This window comes from Vespa velutina, chromosome 1 (assembly GCF_912470025.1).
Source record: "Vespa velutina chromosome 1, iVesVel2.1, whole genome shotgun sequence".
In the NCBI taxonomy this organism is placed as follows: domain Eukaryota; kingdom Metazoa; phylum Arthropoda; class Insecta; order Hymenoptera; family Vespidae; genus Vespa; species Vespa velutina.
The window spans coordinates 13,281,716-13,295,933 of NC_062188.1; the positions used below are offsets into that span (position 1 = coordinate 13,281,716).

The 14,218-nt window shown below is 33.4% G+C and overlaps 2 protein-coding genes and 2 long non-coding RNA genes across 6 annotated transcripts in view; 2 read left to right on the plus strand and 2 right to left on the minus strand.

Moving 5' to 3' along the window:
• The window catches only part of LOC124952612 (epidermal growth factor receptor), a 121,425-nt gene that overhangs the window by 64,952 nt on the left and 42,255 nt on the right, over positions 1 to 14,218 (minus strand). The window lies entirely within an intron of this gene.
• The window catches only part of LOC124952724, a 52,541-nt gene continuing 38,985 nt past the window's right edge, over positions 663 to 14,218 (minus strand). The window contains exon 2 of the long non-coding RNA XR_007101984.1: positions 663 to 2,421. This is a non-coding gene — a long non-coding RNA (uncharacterized LOC124952724). The remainder of the gene's footprint in view (positions 2,422 to 14,218) is intronic.
• LOC124952709 (defensin-like) lies at positions 3,866 to 4,852 on the plus strand. Its single transcript, XM_047503005.1, has 3 exons — positions 3,866 to 4,026; positions 4,099 to 4,285; positions 4,685 to 4,852. Exons 1-3 carry the CDS (start codon positions 3,948 to 3,950, stop codon positions 4,722 to 4,724), a joined length of 306 nt encoding a protein of 101 aa, XP_047358961.1. The 5' UTR covers positions 3,866 to 3,947; the 3' UTR covers positions 4,725 to 4,852.
• Positions 6,871 to 11,620, plus strand: LOC124952712. Its single transcript, XR_007101982.1, has 2 exons — positions 6,871 to 10,616; positions 10,713 to 11,620. It is a non-coding gene; the product is annotated as an uncharacterized LOC124952712 (long non-coding RNA).

Here is a 14,218-nt window from a genome sequence, read left to right on the forward strand (position 1 = left end):
TGAGGGAGAAAGAGTTTCTCCCTCGTTTCGACGGGCTATAAAACCGTCAATGAATAAACCTGTTGATAAATATTATACTTACGACTTATACTTGTTATAAACAATGTTCCTGCAAACGAGCTCGATAATTGAGTCAGCCTTTCCGCGTATATTATATATATACATATATATACATATATAATATAATGGTATAATCTCATAATATGGAATTATGCACGAGCATAATACGTCGCTTCGTTAATAGCATTTTGTAAGCAATAAGAGAAATAGATAAGCTATTTTTATAGCCTAAAACTATTCTCGAATTATTCAACTCTTATTTTCGTATCTTAATAATCCTTAGTAATCTCTTTTCTTCGAGAAGATTCAAATAAGAATACTTAGACCGTGACGCGAGTAAACGATGAATATTTTTCTAATGTGATATTTAATGTCGTAAGGGAAAAAAAGAAAATGATCTAGACACGCGATCTCGATATACCTATGTATACTGTATATACTCTTTGATACTACTGGAAAATCTAGTCTTTCCAGTATCGATACTTGGCGCCAGTTAACAGATAGCTAATGTTAATCTCGACGGGATTACTATAGTCTAATTGTAAAGTATATAAGTATATATATATATATATATATATATATATATATATATAGCTGATAGATACATTTATATAATTCCTTAATAGATTTTTTTATTGGTTAGAATTCTAAGAAAAATTCGCTTTTCGCTCATAGAAAGTGAAGAGATTACATCGATCGAAAGATGATAAAAAATGATAAAACGTAAATCTTGAAAAAGGAAAGAGAAAACAATACTATATGTAACGTAAAAGCATAAAAGAGGTTTCATCCTTCGAATCTTTCGGTTTTCGGACAAAAGAAAGCGGTACTCGAGAAGGTAACGAAAAGAGGGAGGTCCTGCCGTTCACAGCGTGTGGCGTTGTATCCTTTGCTTGTAAAACAACTTGTAAAACGTGACTCCAAGACGCGTCCTGTCAACTCTGCTTTCGTAGCGGCGCTTATCTCGACGGCAAATCTATTGGTTTGTTGTTGGGAAAAATGCTCGAACTCAAAGGAGAAAGGACGTCTACTCGTTTTTCGATCGTTAGAATGATTTCATGGCAGCTGATAGATAAAACGTTCACCGACGTAAATATATACAATATACATAGGTATCAACTATTGTAACGTAAGAATAAAATAAGAATAATGGCGAAGACATTTGTTTTGTTTTTTTAATATTTGTTTAAAAAGCATTTAATTTCGTTCTATTCGTTTATCGTCTTTCGAATTAATTCTCCAGCAGCGGGCGATTTTCATATTTTTTGTTTGTTTGATTTTTGTACAAAATCGCAAAACGAAATGTATATCTCGTATAGATTTGTATATGATATATGTATATGTATATATGTATGTACATGATATATATTTCATAGAAGTAATACATTTCTTGGAAGCACAGTTGATTAAATCCTTCTTATATCAAAATGCATAATAAAATTTATTCGATGGGGAAATAATGTTTTCCGTTGTTTAAATATTTTTAAAAATTCAATGCAACGTAATAATAGCCTGTTACCGGCAAAATTTACAAAATATGTAAAACGCGATTTCGGCGTCACCCACCGTTGGAGAAAATTAAAAGGGAATTTTTGTATTTTTTCCATTTACTAGTAAATACTTTTCATTTTTGACTCTTCAACAATACGTTTTTTTAACGTTCAACTCAGAAAATAAAATCCATTTATATTTAAAGAGAAATATATCAATTTTTTTCTTTCAATAAGACATAACAATATTTGTAAAAATATTTTATTAATTTTGTTCTATTCATCATCGTTTTTCTTATTTGAATAAGATAATCTTTCCTGTTTGTTAGTTATAATTATTTTCTTAAATCTTTTCCGGTACTTTTCTCAATAATTTCTTACTGTTTATCTTAGAAAATAAATTTTCTTTATATCTAGAGAGAAACGGTTAACAAGCTAGACATATAGGAAGAGAAAAGTAGAGAAATAGAATATCTTCATACGCTTTTCGGATGGAAGAGTAAGATAAGACACGACTTCGAATAAAGTACGTCGAGTAAATTAAGCGGATGACGCGAGTATCCTTTTGTTGATCTATCAATCTCTTGGAACAAGTCTGTTCTACGTAATCAAAAAAAGGACTGATGATTGGTTGGTTGGTTGCTTTACAAGTTTACGTGATCAACTAAAGTTGTGCGGCCCTGTAGTCACGAACAGGAACAGGCCTCACCACTAATACTACTACTACTATCAACGACCGTAGTATTTTTACCCGACGACTTTTTGACTGTGCTTACAAACGCTTTGATGATTATCTGTCGAGTCTGGTGCATTATCGTCCTACCTTGAGGTCAGACTGAGGCCATTCGAGGGGCAGAGCGCGTGAACTTACCTGTAACAAAAAATAAAAAAAGAAAAACGTTAGTGAGAGAATGAAGAAAAATAATAGTTCGTGAATATTTTAGTTTAATTTAAATATTTATTAATATTATGAGAGAAAAATGAGATAGTGTATAGAACGTCCTTTTGTATAATATTTTTTTTAAGTTTTGTAAAGAAAAAAAAAAGAATAAAATTTAGTGTAATATTTTTTTTAAATAAGAACTTACTTTTGTTATTTTATATAAATGAAGTTATTAATATAGTTTTAGAATATAATAGAAGAAATTGTAGAAATTAATATTATTTGAATATTTCAAGATAACATACACTATTTAAAATAATATACTAATCATTAATATATTATCTTAAAATCGTTACACAATATTATTCATATATTAATCATTGATGTTGTGTAGAATATTTTAATAGAATATTATACATATATATTAATAATAATTATTGTGTAATATATTATTGATTATTATTATTGGAATATTAATTAATATATATATATATATATATACAATTTTTATATCGAACTTAGTATTTTTCGTAATGTAAAAAATTCGCAGCACGAATAAACGATTTAGTAGAAATTTGAAAAAGATTTTTATAGTAGATAGTTTCGAGAAGTTAAATCCGGTATAGTGCGAAGGACGTTAACGGTAATCGAGCTCCTTAAAGACCTCCGGCAGCGGTCGTTTTATCGGTTGCTCGAGAGTAAAATATTCCGACAGGCTCATTTCAGCCAGTGCCTCGTTCCGCGTCCTTGCTATCTCCTCTCGCTAATGGATCCTTCTACTCCTCGATGAGAACTCCTTTATATATATATATATATATATTTTTTTTTTTTTCTTTCTTTTTTTATTCTTTTTATAAGACCATTCGACAACACAAACGTTACAACGAAAATTTAAACTATGACGTGGACACATGTAGATCAAACAAATCGTGAATGTGTTGAATATACATTCGATTCGATTTATTTTGCAGAGGAATTCCCTCGTTGAGAAATACGAGGAAAATAAAGAGAAATTCGATTAAACTACTAATAATCATGAATGACCCGAAGTCCGTACACATCATTCGTGTGAATAGGTTATCGCTTTTAATCTTATGCAATTGCCGATTATTAAAATAATTCCATAAAGTTCTACTATTTCTTTTGATCATTTTTCAAGCTTGTGACACTTGTATACAGAAATAAAATTTTAAATTACGTTTTTATTGAACGTCCGTTGAACGTATATTATTATTATATTTACAACATTATCAGCTTTTAATGAATCGTTTGATTAATTAGCCTTCCTATGTGATATAAAATAAATTTTATGTATGTAAAAAATGAGTTAATAACTTGGGAATGTTTTATCTTTAACTCAGGAAAATCCGCTATTTATTTTCTTCATAAAATCGGGTATTCCCAATATTTCTGCTATATAATGATCAACTAATCGAGGAAATTGTCAAGTTTGATCACAGCAATCGTTGAGTATCGATCTTCTAATAATTAAAATTTCAAACGTTTAGTCAAAGATGAAGATTTACGTTCTCGTGTCTCTAGTGCTTGTTGGAGTGGTAGCTATTTCTGCTGCACCATCCGAATCAAGATATCGTAAGTAAAAAGAAGAAAAAAAGAAGAAATATTCGACTATGAAACATTATTTAATGTTATTTTAATGATTAGCCGAAGTTGAGCTATTTGAAGACATTGCCGAAGTGTCAGAGGAACGTGCTACTAGACAGAGAAGAGTAACCTGTGACCTTTTATCTGCCGGTGGTTTCGTTGGTGACACTGCCTGTGCTGCCAATTGTTTAAGTATGGGTAAAGCAGGTGGACATTGTAATGGCAGCGGTGTTTGTGTCTGTCGACGGTAAGTTATTTATCGCTTTGCTTTTTAACACATTTGCTGTTTGATACGTGCTGTTTGATATATATATATATATATATATATATATATACGTGTGTATATAGCTTTATAAATATATATATATATATATATATATATATATATATATATACGTGTGTGTGTGTGTATCTATCTCATTGTTTTGTTTATAAACATTATGCATCATTTACGTTGTTATATGACAGTTCTAACAATCCATGTGTAAGATAAATATGATTTAGTTGGCGAAGAATTATTTTGATTTATGTATATGTTTTTTATCGAACAGTAAACGTATCTCTTTCTATAAAGCTTTAAAATAATATCAAAATATAATTATTAAAAATTCAATTCTCTAAATTGTTCGATTCAATCCTTTTTCAGAGATTCTATCAAAGATTTATTCGACAAACGTTTTGGCTAATGTTACCGAAAAGAAAAAACAACATTATTATCACCGAAATGATTACTATTTATAACACGAATTATACTATTTTATAACATTAATTTTTGTATGTACAAGATAATAAAACAGTTATTGCAATAAAAAAACGTCGTTAAATTCAATCATTGGAAACGAAGGAAAGAATTCGAGGAGGCCTTCTTGAACCCGCTTTATTAAATAAAAATGTTAATATTCGTGTTATAGAAAAATACGAATATTCAAGATTCTCTTCTAGAAAGGAATTTATTGAATTTAAAACATACATATATATATATATATATATATATATATATATATACATACATAAAAAAGATCAATTTGTCCTTAAGAAAGAATCTTTTTTACTCTCACAATTAAACAGAGACAGAGACATTTTTGAGAAGTCTTTTCGTTTCGATATCAACAAGGACCGGTCGACGACCATTAATCGTTAAGAACGTACCGAGTGTACCTATCTCTTGTCTTTCTCGTAAAGAGTATCGAAGCTTTTTCCCTTTCCACAGCTTCTCCCTTTTCTTCTCTTTCTTTCTCTCTCTCTCTCTCTTTCTTTCTCTTTCTCTCTTCTTCTCTCTCTCTCTATCACCTTCTCGTAAAGTGCACTCAGCTTGGAGATCGAGACGCGGAGTTATAATTGCCTACTCGGCGAGTCCGACATTCCTCGTGCGTTAAAGTTATCGCGGCTGGATCGCCGTACTCGCTCTTTCTCTCTCTCTCTCTCTCTCTCTCTTTCTCTCTCGCCATGATATTTCTTTTCTTTTCTTTTTCTTTTTTTTTCTCTCCTTCTTCTTCTCTTTCTCCTCCTCCATCTCCTTTTCTTCTTCTCTGATACCAGAAGGTATACCTCCAACCTCTTTGGCTCTCAAGAAAAAAGAAAAAGGTATATCGAAGATATCTCGCAAGATCTCTATCACCGAGTAGTACTACCTTTCTCTTTTGATACAACCCTATAGAAAACGACTAACGAACCCATCGTATCATTTTTGCATTATTATTGTATATCCCTTAAGTATAAAACCATTTTTGGTTAACCGAACGAGCCCTATGGCTAATCGAAAATATTTCAATTCAATCGTTACTTTTCTTTCACGATCTTTTCAATATATATATATATATATATATATATATATATATATATATATATTCTATAGTAACGCAACACCGAAGTATGGTCACGTCGGCTTGCCTCTAATTAGAATAATTAACAAAGCCGTTCTTGGTCCTCTTTTTCTTTCCTTTCGTCGACGATATTTACAACAGTTAAGAGTGTTCGTTCATATCGACACGCTCGTCTGAAACGAAAATGACTTTGAAAGAGAATAATGGGGTGAAGGGTGAGAGGAAAGAAAAAGAGAAGAAATCTTTAAGGATAGAGGAAAAAGGAGAAAAGAGAAGAGAGAAGAAGAAAGGGAATCGGTGTCGAGGGACGAATGGTACCGCATTCTGCCGTCATGTCGCATGCAAATACGACGTCCTGAGAACGCTTCGTTCCGGGTGGCACGCACAACTGTATTCTTGTCTCCCTCTCTCTCTCGCTCTCTCTCTCTCTCTTTCTCTCTCTCTCTCTCTCTCTCTGTCTCTCTGTCTGTCTATCCGTTTTTCTTTCTTGTTTTCTCTTCCACCGTCTAGTCGAGAGGGTAATTAATTTCGAATGCTAACCGCTTCTTCCTCTCTTCTTTCTTTTCTTCTTTCGCGGAAGAACTCGGCGAAGACCAAGCGAACGGTGTCACCGTCCCTTTTTCAAGAACTTCATTCATTCGACGCGTTCGACGTTCTTTCCATTCTCCCGCAACGAACGAGTAATTCGCTTCGCGACTCGTTCCGAAAGCACCAAGTGCGAAGTGTCACGAATAACTGATTTGTGAGAGTCTCTTGGAAATCTGTTTTTCTTGTTCTTAGAAATTATGTTTACATTGATATTGGTTATTAGTCTCTTTGTGATTAATTTAGATGGATTGTATTTAATAATGATATATTTCAATGATAACTAATGAAGATTAAAATAATACCTATAATTCATATAATTAAAGAGAATTTATATTATCTTATTGTTTCGATAGATAGATAATGAATCAAATTATTTTTAAAAGTTTTGAAAATTATTTTTATTTTTTTGTAAATAATTATTTTCTCTTGCTAATTAAGAATTCTACATTAGAAAAAAAAATAGGTATTTCGATGTTTCAATGATAACAAAAGGAAATGAAAATAGAGAAATAATTACATTTTTAAAAATATCGAGAACAGGAACTTATATAACAGCTGTTTACATTTCCGCAGATAAACCAAAACTGACAACGATTGTGTCATCTATGAGTATGCTAACCTTCGGAGAATTAAAACAAATTTGTTTACGATTCATTAACTTTGTTATCATTGATGATACGAAACGAAATTTAAATTGATGAATAAGATGAGTTTAAATAATCCTATCGTTCCAGTAGGTAGAACATTTTCAAATGATTAACAATATTAATTATACTGCTCATTATAGATTATTTATTCGTGTTATTAACTTATTAACGAGCAAACTTGAAACGTTCGTGAAATCTACCTTCCTCGATCGCGATAGCAAAGAGAGTTCATTGGTTAATATTCGAGCCAGATATAATATATTGGATGAGTCAGCCATTGTTATCGAGAAAAGCAAGGGTCATGTTCATTATTTCCATTATTCCCCTTATTAGTATTTTTCGAAAAATACAAATAAAATATACGATTATTTTTTATCTTGGACCTTGACATATGTCAAGAGAATCGACGTTTGATCTCAATACTATCGACAAATGTCGAGATACAAATCTGATCCACATCCTTCGTAAAAGACATAAAAGATATAAGATCAATGTTATGAACTCGATGATACGATTGAAATTTTTAATGAGCATAGTCCGTGTACATTAATTAAAATTCCGTTGAGTTCGAATCTTTTACCAATGGCCAAGCATCGTTAGTTGCATTGTAACGTAGTAAGAGAATATAGATAAATATATTCTTCCATAGAGATTAGTTCGCTTCAACGAAGCTGAAGCTTCGTAGAAAATACTAATTTACATAGTATAGTATGTCTATGTATCTATATGTGTGAGTATGTCGAATAGATCGAAATATGTTCTCCTTGTGATCTCGAGTAGCGTGCTTACCAAGCGATTTAGACGCACCTTTAACGTTTTCGTTCGAACGTTTTAAAACATAGCCCACACGTTCGTTCTCCTGTACTTCGAGACCAATCGAAAGAGGAAAACATAAATAAAGAGTTAGGCCGTATGTATGTGTATAATACAGAATTGCTAAGGCTTACGTGACCCAGTAGCGATATATCGATAGTCGGAAAGCGTACGGTGTATTACTTCGACGTACAACGCGACATTTGTTTCTCCTATCGTTGATTTGCGTCCGACGTAAGACCGAACAACGAAACGATATGTGACTCACGTTCGTTTGGAAGTATTAACGAAGAGAATCGCTTGTTATATTTTTTTTTCCTGTATTTTCTTTTTTTCTTTTTAGATGAAACATGATAATTGTATGTGGGGAAATTATTTATTAGAAAATAGCGATAATCAGATAAAGGTTCATTAATGTTTATTTACATACTCGCATATCATTTAGCCTAATTCTATATTTGTTTTTCTTTTTTATTATTACTTTAATAATTTAATGTCTTAAGAAAACTTGTACTTATTAATACTTGAGCGAGGACGAGAATTTTTTTAGATTTAACAGTCTCGACCGTGTTTAACCTTTTTTTTTTTTTTCACTTTTGCGAGCCGACTATGTTTTTGGTCAAACATTATAGCTATGTATGGAATATAAATAATTACACGATGGTTCATTTGTGCTTCAATGTTACTTATTTACATACCCGTACACCGTACATACATACATGTATCGTTTTGTTTAACTATTCCTTTTTTTTTTTTTTTGTATTATTGTAATAATTTAAAATCTCAATACAGAAATTTGAATATGCTCCAGCGGACACGAAAAATTTCCAAGACATTTAATATCTCTAGAGCGATTTTTTTCCTTGTCTTTCTTTTGAAAAAGAAGTCTAGAATTTTAGAAGAAAGAGTCCAGTTGAAAATTTAAAAACTGGTTCGGAGATCGAGAAGGGATAAGGAAAGTTTCAGACCGTTTTAAGAACTACGAGAGAGAGAAAGAGAGAGAAAGAGAGAGAAAGAAAGAGAGAGAGAGAGAGAGAGAGAGAGAGAGAGAGAGCTTTCGTGCATCGTGGCGTTACTCGTCCAAAAGCTGTTGGTTTTCTCTCTCGCTCTCTTTCTTTTCTTCTTTTTTTACTCTCTCTCTCTCTCTCTCTCTTTCTCTCTTTTAGGATCGTACGGTGTGCGCTCGCGCACTCACGAGAGCACGGTAATCCTATACGTCTCTTGAGAAACTGGTTTCCGCACGACGTGTTGCGGGTAGCGCGCAAAACAAATTAATAACAAGAACATCATAACCGCTGCGCCAAGGCTGCCCGAGAGAGAAGGCTGGTGGTCAGTCGTGCGAGTTTATACTATAGCCTTATTGCTTGATTTTTCTTTTCTTTTTTTTTGTTTTCTTTTTCTCTCCCTTTGACTCGAAAATTCATTTCCGAAAAAAATTATATATATGACGAAGAATGATTGTATGCTGTTAGACAGATGAGAGACAGATCGCATGATAGATCAAAAAATTAAGGGTATTGAATTAGACGAAGAAAAATACAAATAGAAAAAAAAAAGTATGCGTGTGATAATGAATGAGAGAGAGAGAGAGTGAGAGAGAGAGAGAGAGAAAAATTGAAGAGAGAAAATGAAGAATGAATAATGAATAAATATCGATGATTGATCTAAACCATCTAGTTTCAAAAAATCATTAGATAAATGACTCTTTGAAGAAGTATCAAAAAAGAAAAAAAAATATCACTAGTCGAGAAATTTTGTTACAAGAAAGCGAAACGATTTTCCGAAGGTTCTACGAAATTTCGACGAACGAAAAGGAACAAAACGTAGGAGTCATGACAAAGAGATGTAAAAACGAAACAAGTAAATCCATTTGAAAAATGTTAGTCTCCATTGGCAAGGGTTCCCTTTCTCTTTCTCTTTTTTTTCACTTTTTTATTTCTCTCTTAAAGAGCCGAGACATTAAGGAAAGTTAGAGCTATGTTGAAGGTGTGACTAATTAGCGTGAATCGGTTGAAGCTGAAGAAAGAAGAAAAGTAACGTTCCTCCCCCACACGTGTGGGTGTCTTTTTTCTCTTCTTTTTTTTTTTTTTGTTTATTTTTTCTCGTTTTATTAAATTCAGCTTAAAAGAAAGAGGAAGATAATAGGAGAATTTTCGGTGTCGCTTTGATCGTCCATCAGTTATACATATATACGGAAACATTTCTAATAAAATATACATTTTATACTTATATTGTGATTGTAACGTAGATAAAAAAGAAGAAGAAGAAGGCGCTCGAGAAGAGAAGACGAACGGAAAGAAACGTTCCGTCAGCGTTGTCAGTCGTCACTACCGTTATCTGTCCGAGCTACCTGTTACATACTATCTCTTTCTTTCTTTTTCTCTCTTTCTCTCTCTCTCTCTCTCTGTCTCTCTCTTTCTCAAGAAAGAAGAAAGGAGAACTGTTTGTACTTCGGGAGTTGAGGAAGAAGTCAGTGAACGCATAGACGAAGAAGTAGGTATACATACGAGCAGCGAAGCTGGTGAATTCACCGCGAAGCGCATCGCGAGTGGAATGTTAACGAGACTACGAGAGACGATGAATCCTTGGTTTCTCGGTGCGAGGAATGAAGAATCTTTATCATTAGCTTGTTACGCAACTTTTGATATATATCCTTTGCTTATGTTAATATTTTCCATGAAAAGAATGGTTTGATAATTTAGCTCTGGTAAGTTCTTCGAGACATTTTACGTAATCGTCGTTGAAACTTCGCAGGAGGTTTAAGAGTTCGGATTTCTTTATCCTTTACTTTTTTATTACAAAGATTTAACTCGGTTGGCGCGCGAATGCTAGAATACCGAATAAAGAGAGAGAGAGAGAGAGAGAGAGAGAGAGAGAGAGAGTGTAGAGGAAAAAAGGAGAATCGGGCGAAGAGAGCACGTTCGTTCGGCAAAAACCTTAAAAGGTCTAAAGACTACAAATTCAGGCTGTGATACACGATGGAGGGCTGGTCTTTAGCCATTATTTATGAATTTGGTGCACCGAAAAAGGCGGCCCACTGGACCTCGAGAAGAAGAAAAGAGAGAAAGAGAGAGAGAGAGAGAGAGAAAGAGAGAGAGAGAGAGAGGAGGAGCACTACGGATTGCAAATCGATCCGCAAACCGGATAAAATATTTTATGGAGAACGCGCTTTAATGGCCCCTTACCGTAGCGATGGCGGGGAAGGGCCTTCGCTAAGGTCCACGTCCGCATTGATTTGTGGTCACGCTCAGAACGACGACGGTCCTTATCGATTGCCCGCATGTCGCTCGGGCCGATTCGCTTCGCGAGATCGCGATACCGCGATCGTACGCCGAACGAATCCTCTGATTCTAGAGTTTCCTTTCTTCCACGACTAACCCTTGCCAGATCTTGTCTGATCGATCATTCTTCCTTCTTCTTTAAATGATTCTACCAACTTTCAAAATTCAACAGATATATTATAGTTATTCATTGGAAGTTTAGAATATAAATATTTAGATGTCAAAGCGTAAAAATGGTTTAAAATAGAATCTCATAAAATTTGATTTGATTTGTTGTTTCTATTTGATAAAATAAAAAAGAAAAGAAAAGAAAAAAAAAAAAAAAGAAAACAAAAAATCCAGAAAGTAAATCTAATTTTAACTCTCGATTGTGTATCGTGACTTTTTCTCGTTTGTTACGTGGGCGTTGTTGAGCCTGTGTAAGTCTCTACTAGAATTTAACGGATCCTGTCTTAGTCACCTATATAAAACGACATCTCGTAACTTTCCAATTCGTTTCTCATTTCCTTCAATGATTTATCTCGAGTTTATCGGTTTTGATCGGATTAAGAAACTAATTAGATTTCTCGTATTTTCTCGCTACCGGAGTTTCGACGAATCAAAACAAGATTAATTGATAATCGATTTCTTCGAAAAGAAACTCTTTCACATTTCTTTTGTATATAATTTTATTGGCAGTAGCAAAATAGACGTATCGTTTATCATTGATATGTGATTAGAATAAGATTGAAAACGATATAGGCGATCTTTGTTGTAGAATATCGATCGACTCGCTTGAAATTATGACTGGACGTAAAACAATCAGCTGTTTTGTAATCGTAGAAGTTTAATTTGCCGTACCAAACACGAATTTCTCTGTTTCTTGGAAATTTCATGAATTTTTCGTATCGTCAAATATTTTAATTGACGTGTTACATGATTTTTTAAAAAAATAATTGTTCTATGCAATTATTTTTACGTCAGTACTATACAAATTATAATCGAGATAAATTTTAAGAATCGTTTCTAGGTTTTTTGTTCTATACCAAATCAGCTGTGTCAAATGAAATCTCAAGGTACAGGTAAGTACATAAATATAAGAATGTCTATCTCTCCTCTTACGAAAGTTCGAAGAAAAATCAAGAGATAATATCGGGATTGGAATTAATTTTGTCTAGTTCGTTAGCTTGGAATATGTCGAGGACGTGGTTAGCAACGAAGAAAACTGCAAGATCGGGAGCAAATAGGTTCGATGGACTTTCGACGATCATCGACCGACCCTAATGGAGATTTATTATTTATCGGACATCTCGTATGTTTCTCGACGAACTTCATCACAGTTACGAGACTGTACCATAGCGTCCTTCGATTATCTCGATCGGTGAAAGTCGGAGATTCTAGAAAGTATCTAGTTGAGGGGAGATGTCATTACTTCTTTTAATCTTTACGGAAATGTCTTTCTCTTTCTTTCTTAAATTCATTTTTAAAAAGAAATAAGTATAAGCTATTTTCTTTTTTTTTGTAAAAAAACTTGAGAGAAAAAGAAAAAGAGTTACAGAAATTACATGATAGTACGTAGAAAAACGAAAATAAAAAATACATTACGGAGTAGTACTGTACAATCATATTAATAGCAGTAATATTAGATAAGAAAAAAAAAGAAGGAAGAGAGAGAGAGAGAGAGAGAGAGAGAGAGAGAGAGAGAACTAGAGTGCTGAGTACAATTTTGCAAAATCGCATGCAGTTAAAGTTATCTTCCTTTCTTTCGAAGTAGATGCGAGGTGTCTGCCAAATATTAGCACAGCCGGTGCAGCTGTCGGCTGATATTATGTGTTACGATTTTCTCCAAACTGCGGTTCCTTTTTACATCGACCAAAAATCCCACGCATTGAACGAGACCAACTCAAGTTTCGTTTCTTTCGTTCGTGAGATTAACTTAAACCAGAGAGAGAAAAAGAGGAAGAGTGAGAATGAGAAAAAGAGAGAGAGAGAGAGAGAGAGAGAGGGAGAGAGAGAGAGATGATCATACTCGAGGACAGTACGATATCGAGCGAGATTAGATAAATTTCGTCTTATTTTTAACACCTATAATCTATCCAAGTGATATCAGTATTGAAAAAGTAGAGCGATGTGTTCATCCATGATTCTAACATGTAATATTAAAAAAGAAATAATAAAATCAACCTCACCGTAAATGATTTCGAAAGATATTAGTTCCGTTATAAGTAACTCATTGCAAAGAGAAATTGATTAGAATGAAGCAACTACTACCTGTGAAGTCGACAAAAAATGAATGAATGAGCTTTTATCGATTCAATGGTAAACCCACGCATTTGTTCGTCTCTCTTTTTTAGGACAAAACAACGACGATTTTTGGTGATATTAAAAGGTTTAGAAGAAGAAACATCTACGTTTTCGTTTGATTTCATAAGTAGAAATTTGGTTAATGGATCTCATAAAAACAGCCTATTTTTATGATTATTTTTTTTCCTTTTTTAACAATTTACCTATCAATCATTTTGCTATTTCAATAAATAATTCTTTATGTATTTATTGACAGTATAGACGAGTGTGAAAGGATTTTCTGAACGTATAAAGTTAGATAGACGTATAAATATTCATATGATTAGACATTTATATTTTGCGGAAGTTACGAGACTTCTCTTCTAAGAGAATTTATAGGAACGTTATTTAGAAGAATCGTAAGAAACGTGTTTGTAAACCTCAGTGAACGTCGATCTTATAAGCGTTTCACGATGACAGAAGAAAATATAGGTAGGTACGTTGTTAACTAAGGAAACTAAGCGATAGTCGTGCTCAAGCTTGTTTCTCAAGTACGTTCGAGATGGCTCAAGACATCGCGCGAAACTTCTTCGTTCCGTCGACTAAGAAAGAAGATCGAGGTGATCCGAAGCGAGTCACGTTTGGCGCTACCAATAAGGACCATTCGTCTGGCGCTTGGAACAAGAAACGGAGAACGATAATGCAAGCCCCTAGCCAAGCGCTCACGTAGGTGCAAGCAACTTCGATAATCGACTTGGTTTTGTCG